At 50.7% G+C, this 17,286-nt stretch overlaps 10 protein-coding genes across 10 annotated transcripts; 4 read left to right on the top strand and 6 right to left on the bottom strand.

Annotated features, from left to right (window-relative positions):
- Nucleotides 1–995: 995 nt before the first annotated feature.
- BC939DRAFT_480579 (uncharacterized protein) lies at nt 996–3,632 on the top strand (the record flags this gene model as incomplete). Its single annotated transcript, XM_051558950.1, has 2 exons — nt 996–1,575; nt 1,777–3,632. The coding sequence occupies 2 exons, from the start codon at nt 996–998 to the stop codon at nt 3,630–3,632; spliced, it is 2,436 nt and encodes an 811-aa protein (XP_051408161.1).
- Nucleotides 3,633–4,303: 671 nt separating this feature from the next.
- On the bottom strand, nt 4,304–5,698 carry BC939DRAFT_506770 (SCO1/SenC-domain-containing protein; the record flags this gene model as incomplete). Its single annotated transcript, XM_051560822.1, has 6 exons — nt 4,304–4,605; nt 4,695–4,790; nt 4,893–5,099; nt 5,212–5,308; nt 5,410–5,567; nt 5,671–5,698. The coding sequence occupies 6 exons, from the start codon at nt 5,696–5,698 to the stop codon at nt 4,304–4,306; spliced, it is 888 nt and encodes a 295-aa protein (XP_051408162.1).
- Nucleotides 5,699–6,634: 936 nt separating this feature from the next.
- Nucleotides 6,635–7,209, top strand: BC939DRAFT_463799 (uncharacterized protein). The gene has a single exon (XM_051557281.1). It carries the CDS (start codon nt 6,875–6,877, stop codon nt 7,058–7,060), a length of 186 nt encoding a protein of 61 aa, XP_051408163.1. The 5' UTR covers nt 6,635–6,874; the 3' UTR covers nt 7,061–7,209.
- Nucleotides 7,210–7,224: 15 nt separating this feature from the next.
- BC939DRAFT_401814 (Metalloenzyme, LuxS/M16 peptidase-like protein) lies at nt 7,225–8,473 on the top strand (the record flags this gene model as incomplete). The annotated part of the gene is made up of 3 exons (XM_051552633.1): nt 7,225–7,286; nt 7,403–8,279; nt 8,387–8,473. Coding segments are annotated over 3 exons (1,026 nt in total), but the record flags the coding sequence as incomplete, so codon positions are not given.
- Nucleotides 8,474–8,668: 195 nt separating this feature from the next.
- BC939DRAFT_299464 (uncharacterized protein) lies at nt 8,669–9,552 on the top strand. Its single transcript, XM_051551374.1, has one exon. It carries the CDS (start codon nt 8,911–8,913, stop codon nt 9,400–9,402), a length of 492 nt encoding a protein of 163 aa, XP_051408165.1. The 5' UTR covers nt 8,669–8,910; the 3' UTR covers nt 9,403–9,552.
- Nucleotides 9,553–10,160: 608 nt separating this feature from the next.
- Nucleotides 10,161–11,053, bottom strand: BC939DRAFT_299490 (uncharacterized protein). Its single transcript, XM_051551375.1, has one exon. The coding sequence runs from the start codon at nt 10,784–10,786 to the stop codon at nt 10,352–10,354; it is 435 nt and encodes a 144-aa protein (XP_051408166.1). The 5' UTR covers nt 10,787–11,053; the 3' UTR covers nt 10,161–10,351.
- A 267-nt stretch (nt 11,054–11,320) lies between these two features.
- BC939DRAFT_480583 (uncharacterized protein) lies at nt 11,321–11,659 on the bottom strand (the record flags this gene model as incomplete). Its single annotated transcript, XM_051558951.1, has 1 exon — nt 11,321–11,659. One exon carries the CDS (start codon nt 11,657–11,659, stop codon nt 11,321–11,323), a length of 339 nt encoding a protein of 112 aa, XP_051408167.1.
- A 508-nt stretch (nt 11,660–12,167) lies between these two features.
- BC939DRAFT_485035 (uncharacterized protein) lies at nt 12,168–14,237 on the bottom strand (the record flags this gene model as incomplete). Its single annotated transcript, XM_051559282.1, has 3 exons — nt 12,168–12,994; nt 13,285–13,354; nt 14,235–14,237. The coding sequence occupies 3 exons, from the start codon at nt 14,235–14,237 to the stop codon at nt 12,168–12,170; spliced, it is 900 nt and encodes a 299-aa protein (XP_051408168.1).
- BC939DRAFT_463808 (uncharacterized protein) lies at nt 13,950–14,759 on the bottom strand. The gene is made up of 2 exons (XM_051557282.1): nt 14,116–14,759; nt 13,950–14,022 (listed from the first exon to the last, which is right to left on the bottom strand). The coding sequence occupies exon 1, from the start codon at nt 14,490–14,492 to the stop codon at nt 14,253–14,255; it is 240 nt and encodes a 79-aa protein (XP_051408169.1). The 5' UTR covers nt 14,493–14,759; the 3' UTR covers nt 13,950–14,022; nt 14,116–14,252.
- A 22-nt stretch (nt 14,760–14,781) lies between these two features.
- On the bottom strand, nt 14,782–17,130 carry BC939DRAFT_415345 (eukaryotic translation initiation factor 3 subunit D). The gene is made up of 4 exons (XM_051552995.1): nt 16,807–17,130; nt 16,239–16,650; nt 15,333–16,136; nt 14,782–15,242 (listed from the first exon to the last, which is right to left on the bottom strand). The coding sequence occupies exons 1-4, from the start codon at nt 17,027–17,029 to the stop codon at nt 14,963–14,965; spliced, it is 1,719 nt and encodes a 572-aa protein (XP_051408170.1). The 5' UTR covers nt 17,030–17,130; the 3' UTR covers nt 14,782–14,962.
- Between the last annotated feature and the right edge of the window lie 156 nt (nt 17,131–17,286).

The raw sequence follows: 17,286 nt of genomic DNA on the forward strand, positions 1-17,286 counted from the left end.
CATCGCAAAAGTCTTGCACTGCAACGAACAACAGCTACAATATTTGGACATTCCGTCTCGCTTATTGCTGCGTGGTAAGTTCCCAGGAAAATGAGGGGGAGTCGAATCGAATTGAACAGGCAGCACAAACACATTATACACATTATACCATGGTCGGTAATCGACTGGAGGACACAACTATCTGGCCAGTCGAGCCATTGAAAGAAAGAAAGAAAAAAAAAAAAAGCAGAGCGCCTCGATTCTCTTGGTGTCTCCGACATCTTTTCTGCTCTTTTTTTATTTATTTATTTATTCTCGCCTGCGCGGAGGGCTACAAAAAGAAACGTTGAATGCTCTCGCTTGCTTAGATGATCGACTTGATTCAACCGAGGTTGTCTTCATCTCGACAGTATCAGCAACAGCAGCAGCAGCAACAGCAACAGCAACAACAATAACAACAACAGTAACAACAACAACAACAACAACAGTATTAAAATTAACATCGACATAAGTGGCGACGAACTGCAACGGGGTGAAAAGGTCAAACGGATATGAGCCAATCTCGTTGATGGAGTGAAGATGGCATTGAGGGTTAAATATTTACAAGACTTGTGCAAACAACACGAACACACATGGCGTTGCCGCGTCGTCATATTTGTAGCTGCATGGGTGCCTAATGCGGCTCAGCATTGAACGTGCGCATCTTGCCCTAGCGATGAAGCACCAAGGGCGGCCCGGACAACATCATCATTGTCTCATTGCCTGCCTACACACCGAGAGAAGAAAAAAAGGGATTTACTGATGACCTTAATTTAATTTCTATAGGATTTGCATTTCCGTGTAACCGTCGCAGCCAACAAGCACCGAACAGCGCACAGGGACCGGCATCATTAGCAGCCAGTACTCACAACCAGCTGTACGAACCATTACCAATATTATCCCTACAGCAGTGTCAGAGCCACTGCTCCATCGCCCTTATCAAGAAGCAAGCTGGGTCATCAATACGTCTATCGGCCATGTATGTTCCCCCGCAGAATATACAAAGCACAAGCCTGCTCACAAGGGCACTGTCAGCTGAGCAGATGCAGCTCGATAACGCCACTGTTAACAGTATTGCCGGACAGAATCAGTACCAACCTGCACAAGACCGCCTCCGCCAGCAACAGCAACAACAGCAGCAACAGCAATACATGATTGCCATGCAACAGCAGCAACAACTTCCATACGACCCATGGTCTACAGGCCAGGTTCTTGCTTCTTCCGCCCCATTAGATGTAACACAAGGACCAAGAATGGTCAACGCCTCTGTCAATGCCGCTGTCAATGTCGCGTCCAATGGGGTCTCATCCGGTCTATCGTTGATCTCTGGCCACAAAGGCATTGTGAACGACCTCAGTGCAGCCAACGAATGGACTTCGTTCTTGGCCACAGACGCCTTTGGCGATTCCGCTGATGCAGACATGGAACAATTATTGCAGGGCAACGTAAACGAGGAGAATTGGGGACCCGACGAGCAAAACCGTTTTAGCATGCCGAATCCACCTTCCTTCATGGACCGCGCAGAACGTCAACAAAGACGGGAGATTCCTGGTCAGGGTCAAGAACAGCAGCGTCAACAGCCGCAAGAAAATCAACAGCATCTTCAACAACATCTTCAGCAGCATCTTCAGCAGCATCTTCAGCAGCAGCAGCAACTTCAGCGACAACAGTTTCAGCAACAACAGCAGCAACAGCAGTTCCGCCAACAACAACAGCTGTACCAGCTGCAACAGCAACAAATGTTACAGATACAATTAGAGATCGCAAGTCAAACTAGTTTACCTCAAAGTCCTGCTCCGTATCCAACGTCGTCTCATTTTGGCAACCATCTGTACACCCCACAGCATGTCTCTGCGCTGAGCCATTTTCCCAGCGGACATTCGCCTGCCAATTCGCCACTATCGCCAGGCAACTACGCCGGCGATGATTATTTCTCCTCGCGCCAAGTGTCACCTGGCCCAGCTGCATCGCCTGGCGGGCCCTCCAAGATCAAATCAAGACCGCGACCATCCACTTCTACTCCTCGTGTTTCTCAAGGAGGCATCAAGGCGCTTTTCGGTCAGAGTCTTCCAAAGAACAATCGCGCCTCTTTGGACCTGAAGACTGAAAGCGCATTGCTTAGCGCTGGTGGCTTGAAGACCCCTCCTATCAAAAAGAAGTTTCCCAACAAATCTCTTTCAGCAGAGATTCCAGTGGTAAGCAGCCAGGCCCTTAGTGCAGCAATGGGCGCAGTAGCCAACGGATCAATTCATGGCTCGGGCACCCCAGCAAGTGAGAATCCCCCTTCTATGACTCTTGCGGAGCGTCGAGCGGCAGCGGCAGCGGCAGCAGCGGCGGCAGCAGCGGCGGCAGTAACAGGTGGTTCTGACTCTGACCCCAAACCCCAACAACCAGTATCTGCACAGCCCGAACAAGACTCCCTTATACCGCCAAATCTGGGACTTGATGTCAAGGCCAATCGTATTGCCTTGCCACTCAATCTCACTCCAGGAAATGAGCCCATACCTCTCCCCAGCCCCGCACTGCTCACGCCTGGTGCATCATCTGCACCGATTCAGATCGAGCGCATTGTCCCACGAAATTCTTCTTCGCATGCACGGACGGAAGAGCAACAAAAGCTGTTGGACGATGCGATGCGGCGCGTAAACTTTGAAGATGTGACCGTAGCAGAACTCAAGGAGATGCTGCGCCAGCGAGGCAAGCATGGTGGAGGCAAGAAGGCAGATTTGATTAAGCGGCTCAAGGATGAGATCGATAGCATTGATAAGAAAGGGAGTGCAGCTGCAAATCGCTCGAATGCAGCAGCGTCGACGCCGATGCCCATCAATTCACCATCAACGCACTCACTGCACCGGACGCTTGGCAACATGCACATCGGCTCACCACCAGTCCATTCCAACCTCGCCTCTTCTTCTGCGAACCTTCGTTACACACCCTATACTGCCCCATTGGGGTCGCCTGGAGGCACAGGGTATCCATTTAGCAACAGTTCAGGACCCAGCCTCGGAGTAATCATGCCTCTCCCAAGCCCAGGCTTGACAGGACCAACGAACGGCACGAGCAACTCGATCAACGGCACAATGGCGACAGGAGTTGGAGTTGGAATAGGAGCTGGAGTTGGAGCTGGGACAGGATTAGGGTCTGGATCGATTCCATCTGCGGTAAATGGACACGCCCCCAATATGCCTAGGACCATTGCTGTGCAAGGCGGACGTGATACCAGTTCTCTTTTTGTGGGCTCCCCAAGAATGTCGTCTCTGCTTGGATCGTCCTTCATCTCCTCTGATGGCACGGTGCACCAAAATCCGGTTCACCCTCATAACCAGCGCCATGCAGCACCGGCATCAGGTTCAGCGGACAAGGCTTCTTCTCCTTCGAATTACTCGAGCCCTGCAGGCAGTAGCCTTAGAACCAGCCTGAGCCCAGAGTTTAATCTAATGGAAGATGTTGAGGGCGGTACAGATGCCTTGAATGACTTCAATCTCTCTATGGAGGGAAAGAATATGGACACAGGGACACCTTCAGGTGAGCTGCCCTCGGATCTTTTTATGAGTGGTCAAGAATATCCTCTGGATCCCTCCTTTTTGGCGACCCTGGATGGATGGCCTTCGTAAATGCTGACAGAATGGTCAAGGCTGAGGCCCACGTAGTAGAAGCGGATATATTGTGCAACAGGGCGCGTCCCATCATCAGATGTCACAAATACATCCTACACACGTATATGGACACACATACGCACGCGCTCTCTCTCTCTCTCGACACATCCAAGCTGGTAGCAACGGCTTGCACATGCCATATATTTATATATTTTATGCGTATACATAGAACACTGAGTGATGAATAGAAAGCGCCACGGCGCGCACATGTCCTTACGCGATCCTGACTGGAATGTTGATCTTTGAGGCCCTGAATGGACCCATCCCAGTCAGTGCATTCTAATGGCATCATCATCCACACCAACAAACACAAAGGGATATAAGCAGGGATAAGCAAGAAAAAGGTCTTGAGCGAATGTAGCGCTTTCGTATGTGTTGATAGGGCCTTAAAGAGCTGTCTTTACCATGTACCTCACTTAAACGCACCATCGTGAGCTTAGATTTTCATTTTCGTGTCACCACACAACAACGAAGCTCCTTTGCCATATGGAAGGAAACGTCTCTTTTGAATGCGTGTATATAATATGCCTGTCCTTCATTTGATCTATGTCCCGACCTTGCAGTCGAGGAGTGCAAAAAAATTGAGAGAAGCTTTCTTCAAATGCAAAATTATGATACTTTCATGTATTCTAGGACGATGTTTGAGCTTGGCGCGATGGAAGCTCCTTAGAGACCTTGCCACCTTTCTGGATATAGTCAAGGATGTGCTCCTTTACGCTCTTAGATACATGCTCCGCTGTGTGGTCCTTGGCATAGCAGTCCACGAACTCACCCTCGGGCGACATCAGGTAGAAGAAGATGGAGTGATCAACCAAGTAGTCCTCTCCCTCGGCCACCTTGGGAGGTTTCGAGAAGTAGACGCGGTATGCCTTCGCGACCTTGGCGATCTCATCCATCGACCCAGTCAGTCCAACCAGGTTCTTGTGGAAGTCTACAGAGCACACAATGCAGAAGTATTACTAAAACCGAGGTGCGGTTCAGGAATTAAGCCGGCGAAGACAATGAGAAAAAGCCTCCTACCTTTGACATATTCCTTGACCTCGGGGACGGTGTCGCGCTGAGGATCACATGTAATGAAGATGGGAGTAATCACATTACCCACCTCAGGATCATCATCTAAACATGACAGCCAGTAAAAAAGATTCGTCGTCAGAATCTTGTCTGTATGTATATCAGTATGGCAATGCCTTTCTTGTCAAGTGAATGTTAAAGACGTACAGACGGTATCTAGGACCTCAGCCATCTTGTCCAATTCCTCTGGACAAATATCCGGACAGTTGGTGAACCCGAAGTAGATGAGCATATAACGTCCTTTAAAGTCCTCGTTCGTAGTGCGGACACCGTTCTGGTCGATCAAGGAGAAGGGACCACCGATCTTGGGCTTTCCGTACGTTGTGTTTTCTCTAGCAAGACGCGCCTCCTCAGCTGCAATGCACCATGAAGCGACGAAAGGAAGATGGAGCGTTGAATATTAAAAAATGTAAGAAGAACGCCATGCATGTACAATGGACTCATTCAATCAATGAGTGGTACACACCTCGGGCGGCCTCAACGCGCTTCTTCTCCTCGCGAAAGTAGTAAAGCAACCCTGCTCCGGTGGCAGTGAAGACAGCCAAGGTCCTCCAGTTCAGGGCCTTTGATCAAATCGAATGCATGAACGTTAGAAGATGTACAGATCGAGATATTAGCCACATGCGGCCACTTGAGAGACGTATAGCTTTTAGGTGATACATACGCCGGCAGCACTGGCGGTCTGCGCACGGGCACCATCAGCCTTGTTGCTATAATACCGAACGTTGGTAAGACCGAGCTGTGAGCGGACAGGAGCGGGCCCTGAAAGCGCAACACCTCTAGCAACGAACTGGCATGCTCTGGGAACTGTCCTGCCGGGCACTAAGTTCATGAATGTGTATTAATTCCATGCGAAAAGGATGGTCAGTCTTAGCGTGGAAAAATAGCGTGCGTTTCATGGTGCAAGATCCTTTTCCAGTCGTACCACTCAGGCGGATCAGGGATCGAAGCATTGGTGAGTATTGCTTATACCAACTATAGGAGTCAGGGGCGAAGGGAGTGGAAGGGTGATTGTGATGCTGGCGAAAGATGAGGATAAGGAATGGGGGATGCGGAAGGGCGAAAAGCGGGAGCTGATCGTCCGCCACCAAAAGAGGTACAACCGAAATATCAAGGCCCAATGTTGCTTGCAAATAATGGGATGAGCGGACGTCACCTCTAGGGTATTGGAGATGTCGAAGGAAATAAGGTACGAATAAGATTCTCTTGCGAGTGAGGTGGTCCGGACGAGACCTCCGATCGGATTTGATTTGATTTCGCTCCCCTTCTCTCATCACTCCTCTCATTCCATCCTCCCTTCAGCAACGGTAATCACATCTTGCTCGTCTTGCTCCTATGCCACTCCTTCGACATGGCAACAGCCCGTCCGACTCCCGTCCGGGATCACTCAGGGACACCCATCCGAATGCAACTCGGGAAAACGTGAAAAATACAAACAACAAGCAGAATCCCGGCCGATCAAACAGCAGTGCAATTGGAGTCAGCCCTGGAGGATTACACAGCAAAGACAAACGCGCGTTGACGAATCAATCAATCTCCATAAAACATGCCTTCGGAAAGCTGTTGACCTTCCATCAACCTCCTTGCCCATCTACACCTCCTATATCGCAATACGGGCGCAGGAACACACGTTGCGGCGCGTGTATTTCCTACAACCTTTCTTTTTTACACACGAAGCACGTACCAACACACACAACCGCACTTTCCCTTTTTTTTTGACCGGTTTAGAGCACCATGTTGTCCATCTCCTCCGCCCGCAAGACCCTGAACCTGGTCCCCACCATCCTCAAGGCCGGCTACGCCACCGCCGTCTCCAAGACCAGCAACGGAATCAAGGTTGCTACCCTCGACGAGAGCTCTCCCACTGCTTCCGTCTCCCTCGTCATCAACGCTGGTGCTCGCTTCGAGCCCAAGGACAAGGCTGGCATTGCCCACTTTATCAAGAACTTTGGTTTCAAGGTATCGACCGTATTCACTGTGGTCCCTACAGGACGTTCACACCAACCCTCGATCGCATCCGACTCTATCGCCATCACGCTGTCCCAGACACATGGGTGCGATTAACTGGATACTATACAGGAAACATTCGCCAGATTGAATGCAGCAAACGACCTGGCGATCCTTAGGATATGGAGATGTGTCTTTGCGACCATCATATCGTTGCCTGCACCACATCTGAAGGGGTTTCTAGGCTATCTTTGTGTCTACAACTACGATCGAATTCCTCAGGAGCGACTTTTCATGAAGACACGCAGGACAATGGAATTACCAGGAACATATGCTACGCCTCGATTACTTTTCTCTTCTTTTCTTAGCGATATCTATATCCCAACACTGTCTTTTGGACGATATTGACGTGCGACGAGCAATTGGGCACTAATATAAACGCACGTCTTCCTATACCTTATTCATCTCTTAGAACAACGGCAAGCGCTCTGCCTTCCGTATCGCCCGTGAGACCGAGCTCGTCGGAGGCGCCATCTCCACTAGCCTTGGCCGCGAGACCATTTCCTTCACCGCCGAATGCTTGAAGGAGGACGTGTAAGTGACCCTGGACCTGGAATGCGTTCTCATTTTTAACATGCCGTACGCCCAATGTCATCCTAGACTCCTAAGCACAGTTCTGCTAACGTATGAACTTGACATTTCAAACATAGTCCGTACTTCGTCGAGGTCTTTGGCGATATTGTTGCCCAGACCAAGTTTGCTGAGCATGAGCTCCACCCCGTTGCCTCCGAGGTTGCCTCCGAGCGTGCCGTCGCCGAGGCTTCCCCCGAAGTCACTGTCATTGAGGCTGCCCACAGCGCTGCTTTCCGCCACGGTCTCGGCAACTCTATCTACGCCGTTCCCTATGCTGATATCACCACCCACGACTTGAAGAAGTTTGCTGCTGACAACTTTGTTGCCAACAAGATCGCCCTCGTTGCCACCGGTATCAGTGAGTCCGAGCTCAAGAGCTTGGCCGACTCTGCCTTTGCCGAGGTCATTGCCGGCTCTGCCGCCACTGCTGAGACTGCCAAGTATTATGGTGGTGATATTCGTGTTGCCCATTCTGGCGAGCACGGCCACATCGCCGTTGCCTTCCAGGGTGCCGCTGCCGGTACCCCCGAATTCTACACTGCCCAGGTCTTGCGCTCGTTGCTCGGAGGCGATCGCTTCGTCAAGTGGTCCACCGCTGGTGTCTCTCCCCTCGCTGTCGCTGCCGCCAAGTTCGGTACAGATACCAAGATCGCTGCCTTCAATTTTGGCTATTCCGATGCTGGTCTTTTTGGTGTGTATGTCCAGGGCGAGCACAAGAACGTCGCCGAGGCTGCCAAGGCTGCCGTTGCCTCCTTGAAGGCCGCTGCCAAGTCGGTCTCTGCTGACGAGTTCAAGCGTGCGTTGGCTCAGGCCAAGTTCGAGACCGCCTCCCAATTTGAGTCCCGCGCTTCCACAACCGAGATCCTGGCTGCTCAGACTCTTCAGGGCCACAAGATCACTGCCACAGAATCCCTTGCTGCCTTTGACAAGGTCCAGGCCGGCGATGTCTCCAAAGTAAGTTGATCGAAGCATGCAATTTATCCGTAGGACATGTATTTCTAAGATGAACATATATTTATTCAAGCCCACTTCCATTCTTTCTTCGTCTTTATTTTTCATAGCTCGCTGCCAAGTTGTTGAGCAGCAAGCCTACCACCGTTGTTCTCGGTAGAACTTCGGAGCTCCCCTACGGAGATGCCTTGTTTTAAGATACACACGCCCCGCCCTCAAGAAAAATAAATGCCACATAGATCCACACACCACCTCCTCTTCTATCCTTCCGACTACTCCCACCACTATGAGCGGCAGACAGAGAGACAGACAGACTGAACAGACTGACCGAACAGACTGACACGCACGCGCCATCAAAATACAATACTATACTATCCGTAAAACTTGTCATAAGGGATCGCTGTATTGCGTAAACTATTCAACGCTATACGTTACTGTGCTGTTATAATCACCGAAATCATATATTTCGTACTTGGAAGATATCAGCGCTGCTTGGTAGATCATTCTGCACTTGGGAGCCCTTAGGTTAAGTTCTTTTCGTTCTTTGGTGGGGAGATTTTGGCACGCTTGCCTTCCTTGGCGGCTCTAGTTGGTCGGTTCGATGGCGGGCAGTAGGTAGTCGCGAAGCTGTCCGATGGGTGCCTCGGATCTTTCCTTCCTGACGGCGGACACTAAGAATGGCTTTGGCTCCTTGGTCGCCCGTTTGAAGATAAGACATCTGAGGGTGTTCTTCTTAAAGCAAGCGAGATTCTCGAGACCGGAATTCTCGGTCGAATTGATGGGCGCAGCAGCGACCTGGGGACAGATCAGCGTGAGGACCAGGAGGAAGGCGATTGCCAGTGGCATGAGAAGGATAGCCATAGTCGAGCGACGACGAGGAGTCCTGGATGTGATTGCGACGGCGGCGCATGCGTGGGTGATTTCACGGAACATGGTAAGGACCTTGGTAGCTTTCTTGAGGAAGGAAAACTGCGTTTGGTTATGGGAGAAACGCGTTAGGGTGAGTGCTGAGCGAGCGCTGAGTGGTGATGAGAAGGGCAAAGGCGGTGGTATCCAGGCTCGGAATTTATATAACCGTGGAGGCGGACACCAGAAGACCACGCGGACAAAGCTATGGCGTCTCTAGAGCCTGGGAGGAGGGTGAGTTGAGATACTTAGGGTACTTGGGACAATTGAGACAAATGGAGTGGCAACCATAGAAATCTATGCACAACATGCATCTTACAGAGTGCCTCTTCCGTATTTGTTAGCCCCCACTATTGTTGAGTGGTGTCGCCACACGAAAAAGTCTTGCATGACCGACCCGCTGTGCTACCCATTCCCCCTGCCCCTTCTCGAGATCGTCTTCCACTGTCCATAAGCCCATCATTTCCTTCCTTCTTTCTTGGACTGAACACAAAGTCGCACCATGACCCAGAGTCCACGCCCTATGGCGCAACAGCACGACAATCCGCCTGTGCCAAACCCCAAGGTATGGCAAACACATTACCGCTGCTTAGATCTGCTGTTATTTTCGATGCATTGTTTTCATATAGACATATAGATATATACGTGCCACATAGATCCACTCCTTCCTGTTCCTGTTGTTCCTTCAGGATACCCCCATCGCTGCTATGAGCAGCAGACAGAGAGACACACAGACTGACGCACACACCTTCAAAGCATAACAACATGTCATCCATAAAACTTGTCATAAAGGGTCTTTATATTGCATGGCCTATTCAATGCTTTGGAGGGCGTTATAATCTACGAAAATAATATACGTTTCGCGCTTAGAAGAGATTGCAGTTTCACTCTGGTCTCGCGTCCTCTTAATCTTATCGAATCCTCATCTTTCTTCGATCATCGCCCATTCGCTTGTGTTTTCTTGGCTGCTCTGGCTTTTACTTGGGTCCGTCGCAAAGCCCTACTTGGTTGGTCCATTGGTGGGTTCGTCAATAGGTTCGATGGGCCGATGTTCCTTGAGGGATTCCCCTGTGATGATGTTGAGATCCAGGGAGGGCTTGGGGTCCTTGATGAACCGTTTCATAACACGCGGGCAGCTAAGGACGTTAAACTTGAGACAGCCCATGTTCTCAACGCCAGAATCCGCAGTCGAATCGATGGGCGCAGCAGCGACCTGGGGACAGATCAGCGCGAGGACCAGGAGGAAGGCGATTGCCAGAGGTATGAGAAGGACGGTCGGAGATGAACGATGACGGGGAGTCTTGGTCGTGGCGGCAGCGGGACTTGCGTGGATGTTCGTGTTCTTGAGGAGCATGTTGTAGGATCGTTTTTTTGGACTTAAAGCTTGATGGTACGTGAAGCGAGAGGGATAACTTGAGTGTGCTTTGGTTGTGAAGCTGGATGATGATGATGATGATGATGATGATGATGATGAGAGGGGAAGATGGAGTCCCAGGTTCGGAGGTTTTTATAGCCTTGGAGCTGGACGCCAGGTGGTTGCGCAAATGAACCATTGAGATAGCTAGGACAATTGAAATGACAATCGCAAAGGCCATGGAAACCATAGAAACTATGCATGTTGCCTCTTCTGGTCGGCCTCCTCTGCTTTGCCTCCACCGCGCTTGTTCGTCTTTGATGGGTCATGTCGCCCCACAAAGAGTCTTACAATTAGATGATAGACCTGTAGGTGGGGAGCGGCATCACTGACTGGATAAGGTGTCCCGCCTCCATGATCGCCCTTTTTCTATTTCTTTTTTTTTTTATTGTTAAAGCACAAAGTCGCAGGGCGTCCAGGCTCCATGGTACCAAGTTATGGTAAGCACATTGCTACTGCTGTCTTGTTTTGTCCACATTGAGCCCATTTCCTCTTCTCCTTTCCTTCCACCATTCAGAGAGGATGAGAAGAATATGCGTAGACGCCGTCAAAGAATACAGCACTTTGTTATACGTAAAGCTTTTCCCTTCTGATTCAAGACTATTATAATTCAATGCTGCGCGTTACATTCTACGACAAATATACGTTCCATGCTCTAGAAAAAGACCAATGCTACTTCAGCACTTCGCTCCGGACTTGAGTCCTCCCACCTCCTCTCGAGACCTTATTTGGTCGACCTATCGGTGGGTTCGTCAATAGGTTCGATGGGCTGATGTTCCTTCAGGGATTCCCCTGTGATGATGATGAGATCCAGGGAGGGCTTGGGGTCCTTGATGAACCGTCTTATAACACGCGAGCAGCTAAGGACGTCAGACTTGAGGCAACCCACGTTCTCAGCGCCGGAATCCGCAGTCGAATCAATGGGCGCAGCAGCGACCTGGGGACAGACCAGCGCGAGGACCAGGAGGAAGGCGATTGCCAGAGGTATGAGAAGGACGGTCAGGGTTGAGCGACGACGGGGAGTCTTTGTCGCAGTGGCAGCTGAGTTTGTGTTTGTGTTCATGTTCTTGCGGAGGACGTTGTGGACGAGATACGTTTGAGTATCGGATGATGATAAAAAGGGAGCTCCGGGCTGGAAATTTATAGCCAGGGAGGTTGGGATACCTGGACGGCTGGAATGACAATCATTGGAGCCATGGATACACCTTATCCCCACCGTTATTCGTTCGTTTTAACGGACCGTCTTGTCTCACAAAAAGGCTCGCAGTTGGACTATAGATCCATACGTAGAGGCCAATCATGACCGACGACACGTACTGTCTCGTCTTCAAGGTCGTTTTTCATCTTTAATGCCCATACTCTTTTTTCTTTTGGAAGAGTTACAAGTCGCGACAACGGGGTGTGGATATTCGGATACTCTGGGTCATGTTGCAACACTTCAGTGGTCCATATGCTCAAATCCAATGCATGACAGGCACGTTGCTGTTTTTTTATTTTTATTCGTGGTTCGATCGGCAGAGCAATAAAAACCAGAGAGAGCTTCATTACAAAGACTAGCAAAGATTCCGCGCTTAAGCCGAGATTCCGTTCTTGGCCTGGAAAGCCTTGACCTTCTGCTGGACCTTGTTCTTCCTCTGCTTGTAGGTGAGACGGGCCTTGTAGTTGGTCTTGACCTTCTCGCCGGCAGCGGGCTTCTTCTTCTCGGTGGGGACGTGGACGGGGTCAGCACGGATGGCGTTGTGGGCCTCCTGGTACATCTCCTCGAGATCATCGGCCTCAAGACCGGCAGCCAAGAACTTGGAGAACTGCTTCTTGTACTTCTCATCGTCATCCTCCTCGAGGTAACGCATGTAGTCGGCAACGTGACCACCATAGATGTACGAGCGGAGAACCTCGGCATCGAGCTCCTTGGACTCAGCATCGTAACCGGGGAAACGGTTCTCACCGTGGGGAACGAAGACACCACCATCGGAGGCTCCCTTCATGGCAGCAAAGACACGGGAACCGGTCGAGGTGCGCTTGAGACCGACATCCAAGAAGCACTTGAAGGGACGGGGGGCATCCTCAACGGCCTCGGTCATCGAAATGGTACCATCGGGCTCAGTGACACCCTCGTACTTGTCGGCAAGACCGAGCTTGGTCAAGACGCGACGAGCGACAAGGAGACCAGTGCAGTAAGCAGCAGCCCAGTTGGTCAAACCACCCTTGACGCCGTACTTGGGGAGCTCGTGAGCGTAAGCAGAGGCAAGAACAAAGTCACCCTGGAGCTTGGCGTAGACAATCTGGCAGACAATGTCGGCGTTGGTGAAGCGGACAACAAGACGGTACTTGGGGGAGTTGTACTTGTTCTTGGCCTGGACAGTAAGACGCTTGCGAGCGTAGTAGTCGGTCTTGCCCTCTATTGTTCCAAACCAACCAATTGGTTAATGCCATGCTTGTTCCTCTTTCCTTGTTCACAATCAAGTTGTCAAAGGGAAATCAAGTTTTGTTGCAGCCATTCGTGTAAAGTATGAGTGTCAGATAGGAGCGAAAGATGTGCTTGTTTGTTCCCCATGGAGACCGGGCGCCAACCCAGTTCTTGTCGGGTGAACTATGTAATCATCAGATAATGTGCTTTTCGTCCGGCTGCGAAACAAGAATTGGAAAAGTGGGTTGTAGGGTGCAGTTTGGTCCTGTTGTCGTTCTTACCTCTGCGTCTGCGGTACTTGACCTGGAAACGCTTGTAGTAAGCCTTGTTCTTGACGAGCTTAATGAAAGGCTATTGAAGATCGAGACCAGACGTTGGATCAGCGTATGTCTTTCACACTCTGATCTCATGATAGGCAAATCTACTGCTGCCTCCAAATATCCGATTCGGGGACCTCTCCTGAGAGCAACTGAATGTGTTGATCGTAAAGCTGACAAAGCGCTGAGAAACCGCCCGTCCAGGACAGTGGTCAAGCAAAGGGACACTAGCCCTAGTCCAGGACGAGGTGAGGTATTCAGGATGATGTCGAGATCAGTTCCAGATCTGTCGGTCATACGCTGTCTGCCGCTGCGATTGATTCCAACGAAGATGACAATGGGTGAAAAGTCGACCGTAGACCGCTCCCATTGATGTTGGATGGATAGACAGGATGGATGGATCGATTGAGGGTGGATGGATGATTGTCCTTCGACTCAATTAGGTTTGCGCGTAATATACCATCTTTGTTAATCTGCAAATAAGAGAAGGAACAAACACTCTGCACGCGCCTAATTGGATTTTATTCTGACCCTCGCAGCAGACGCTTCACCGCCACACGGTGACGTCAATATATGCAAGTTTGGGTTTTCCTTTTCTGGACTTTAACGGAAAACAACGCTCGCTGTGTCCACTGCATCGCTCCTTCCACTGCATCGCTCCTTCCACTCCACCCTTCTTCTTAGCTACAACACAGCAGCATGGTAAGTGCCTTTCTGAGTGCTGAATCCTTGAAATACTCAACTCGCGCTTCCGGATTCGAGCGCTGATCGACCTTTGTTTCTCGGAAATACTAGTCAACACCTCTTTTAATCGGCGTTGGAATCGCCGGCGCCGCTTACGGCACAAGGATCGCACTACGCACCTGGGAACTGCACGGTGCAAAGATCATGGCGGCCATTCCCCGACCAGGAACCATCGGTGCCGGAAAGTACTACAAGGGAGGCTTCGATGCCAAGATGGACAAGCGTGAGGCAGCACTGGTCCTCGGACTCAAGTAAGTTGAATCAATTATCGGCTGCAAAAAGCGTCCTGCCCTGCTTTGTCCTTTACTCTGCACTGTTTTAATGTATTGACCCACTCTATCTTGCTTATTCTCTTTTCGTCTTACATGTACTATTAGGGAGACAGGATTAAACAATACAAAGCTCAAGGAAGCCCATCGCCGGATCATGTTGCTCAACCATCCTGATCGAGGCGGTTCGCCCTTCCTGGCCTCGAAGATCAACGAGGCAAAGGACTTGTTGGACAAGAAGTGATCCAAATCATCTGCATCGCCAACTCCCCCATCCTACTGGAGCAGCAGTCGCCTTTGATCTGCAGTAGAGGACCAAGGAATCATGCCATCTCCGTCAGTCAACATAGAGATACACTCATCGCCTGTAACAACATTTTTTTTTCATCACCACATTAAAGCGTTTTGCATTGCCTTCCAAGCTTATTGCCATCTCCAGTCGAGCAGTGTTTGATATGATGCCCTTTATGTGTTTGTGTTAGACTACATTACATCTCTTCTGTTTCTCCTTCTCCTGCTCTTTCTTTCTCTCTTTCTCATGCAGAATGATAAACCGTAAAAACAACTTTCCGCTGCAAACCGAACAGCGCCGCGGCTTGCTCCCTTGATGCATCGCAAAACGCTCCAGCTTAAGCAGTCTCAGCCTCGGCCTCCTCAGCTCCCTCCTCAGCCCCCTCAAAGGTCGACTTGGGGACAGAGTAAAGGCGGATGACGGGCTTGTTAGGGTCCTTAACCAGAACATACTTGCCCTCTGGCAGCTTCAAAGCCAAGTCGACAACGGTCTTGACGATACCCCAGCCGTTCGTGATCTGCAAGCTCATCTGTGCAGCAAACTCCTTAGGACGGCAGATCTGGGTTCCAAGAATGGCATGGCGAGCGGCATCCTTGGGGTTAGTGCGTGAAACAAATCTATAAGCATATCGTTAATGGGCAAGTTAGCATCTAGGATCGGCTCAACAAAATTCAGTTCCCGAATGGCATTCAAGCCGTAGCACGTACCCGAGCTTCAGGTGGTCAGCGCCAGCGAGTATGGTCTGGACCACCCAGCGAGCCAGTTTACAGCTGTTGTTCTTCATCTCTGTAGCGACGACGGCTCCACGCTGAGAGTCCAGTTTCTGTCTCCATTCCATAGCGCCACCAGCTCCCTGAGCACGAGAGTCAAACTCGTTCAAGGCCTTGAGGGAAATGTAGGTGTCCTCGCCCTGAGGAGACTTGATGATAGCATCGACCTCAGTACGGACAAAGAGCGAGATGTCTTCCTCCTCAGTCGTTGAGAGATCAAATTTGCGGTACCGGTATCCGACCAGTGGAACCGACTCCTCGTCAGAGCCATAGAAGGGGTTGGGGTTCTCCAAGTCAATGACCTGGTCTGCGTTGACAACCTGAGCAGCAAAGTTGGTGTTGATGTAGGTCGCCTCCAGAGATAGAGCGCTGGGCGAGTTAATATTGTCCTTGTCGCCAGTGTCCATGGGTGGATCCGTCGAATTCTCGTTCACAGACACATAGTCAAGCTGGCTGCCCTCCCTGGTATCGAAAATGACCTTGTTGCCAGTCTTGGTGATGACAATGTCCCAGGGATAAACCGAGCGGGGTGCAGTCATCAAAACACCGATAATACTGTCCGTGGCGAAAACCCGCTGCTCTCCCTCAGAAACGGCCTCCGAGGCCAAGTTGCTGAGAACGGGGTCATCCGAAGTCGTGACATTGTCGCGCTCACGGTCCACTTGCTGCAGAACCTTCTCCTGCTTGGTGTTAACGCGATCATACGCCTTGTCGTAAGTCGCAACGGCACCATGAAGAGCACTATATGATAGCAAAATCCAAATATTGATCAGAATAAGACACTCATGGTTATACTCCCAGTAAACATTGATACTCGGCCCTGTTTAGTCGTCCAATACGTACATGTCCTCAGGCTCCTCGACTTCGAACTGCAGCTTGTTGAGACGAGAGAACTCAATCTCCTCGAGCATGGTCCAGTCAGAGCCGACCTTGACAGAGGCATCACGGACACGCTGGTTACGTTCAAAGTCTCTCCAGTTATTGTAACCGCGACGACCACCGCGCTGACCGCCCTGTGCCTGACGAGCGCCCCCAAATCCTCCACGGTTAGCGCCCAAGCGCTGGAACTGGCCGCGCTGCTGGCCCTGCTGACGGAATCCGCCACGGCCACCGCGCTGGTTCGAGGCCGACTTGAAGCCTGTGGTCTTTTTCTGAGCAGCTGAGCGGTTGTCAACAACGGAGAACGAAGCCTCGTCCTCGGTGTGCTGGTAGTTGAATGCGTTGGCGGCATTGCTTCCAAAGGGGACATAGTTGTCTGTGTAGCAAGCAAAAAAAGAAGGATGTGGGTATTATTGATTAGGAAAGCTCTGATGCTCGATTGATGTTTTCTGTCCTGATCTGCTGGGAGGAGAGAGCGACCATAGAAAAAAAGTGAATAAGGCATTGATGGGTGGAGTAGGTGTTGTTGTACCTCTGAAGTTGCGGAAACCAGCACGACCTCCACGCTGGTCGCCGCCGGCACCACGGTTGTCCTTGCCCTGAGTGCCCTCGGGGGCAGACCAGTCGGCGATGCGGCCCAGCTTGTCGGCCTTGGAGTAGGGGGCATAGGGGATGTCGCGGAACTGTGCGCTGAGACCAACAGGCCCCCATCCGCTCTGGGAGTCGGACGCAGTGGGTAGTTTAAAGGCAGACATTGGCTGTGTGGGTGAGGAAGGGGGATGAAAACGAGACAAGAAGGGAGGAGTCTTGCTTGAATGCCTGAAGGTCGATCACTAGAATCAGCGGTCTTGTTATTGTTTTTTTCTTTTTCGCCCAATCACTCTTTGAAGTAATTGAGTACAGAACAATTCAGGCTCAAATACGTCACAGAATGCGTCCTTGCAAGAAAGTACTGCATCTGAACTGTGGAGTGTGCTTGCTGACACACATTTATTCTACATAGTCTATGGTC

The sequence above is a fragment of the Gamsiella multidivaricata genome (assembly GCF_025024155.1).
Source record: "Gamsiella multidivaricata strain RSA 2152 chromosome Unknown BC939scaffold_79, whole genome shotgun sequence".
NCBI lineage: Eukaryota > Fungi > Mortierellomycota > Mortierellomycetes > Mortierellales > Mortierellaceae > Gamsiella > Gamsiella multidivaricata.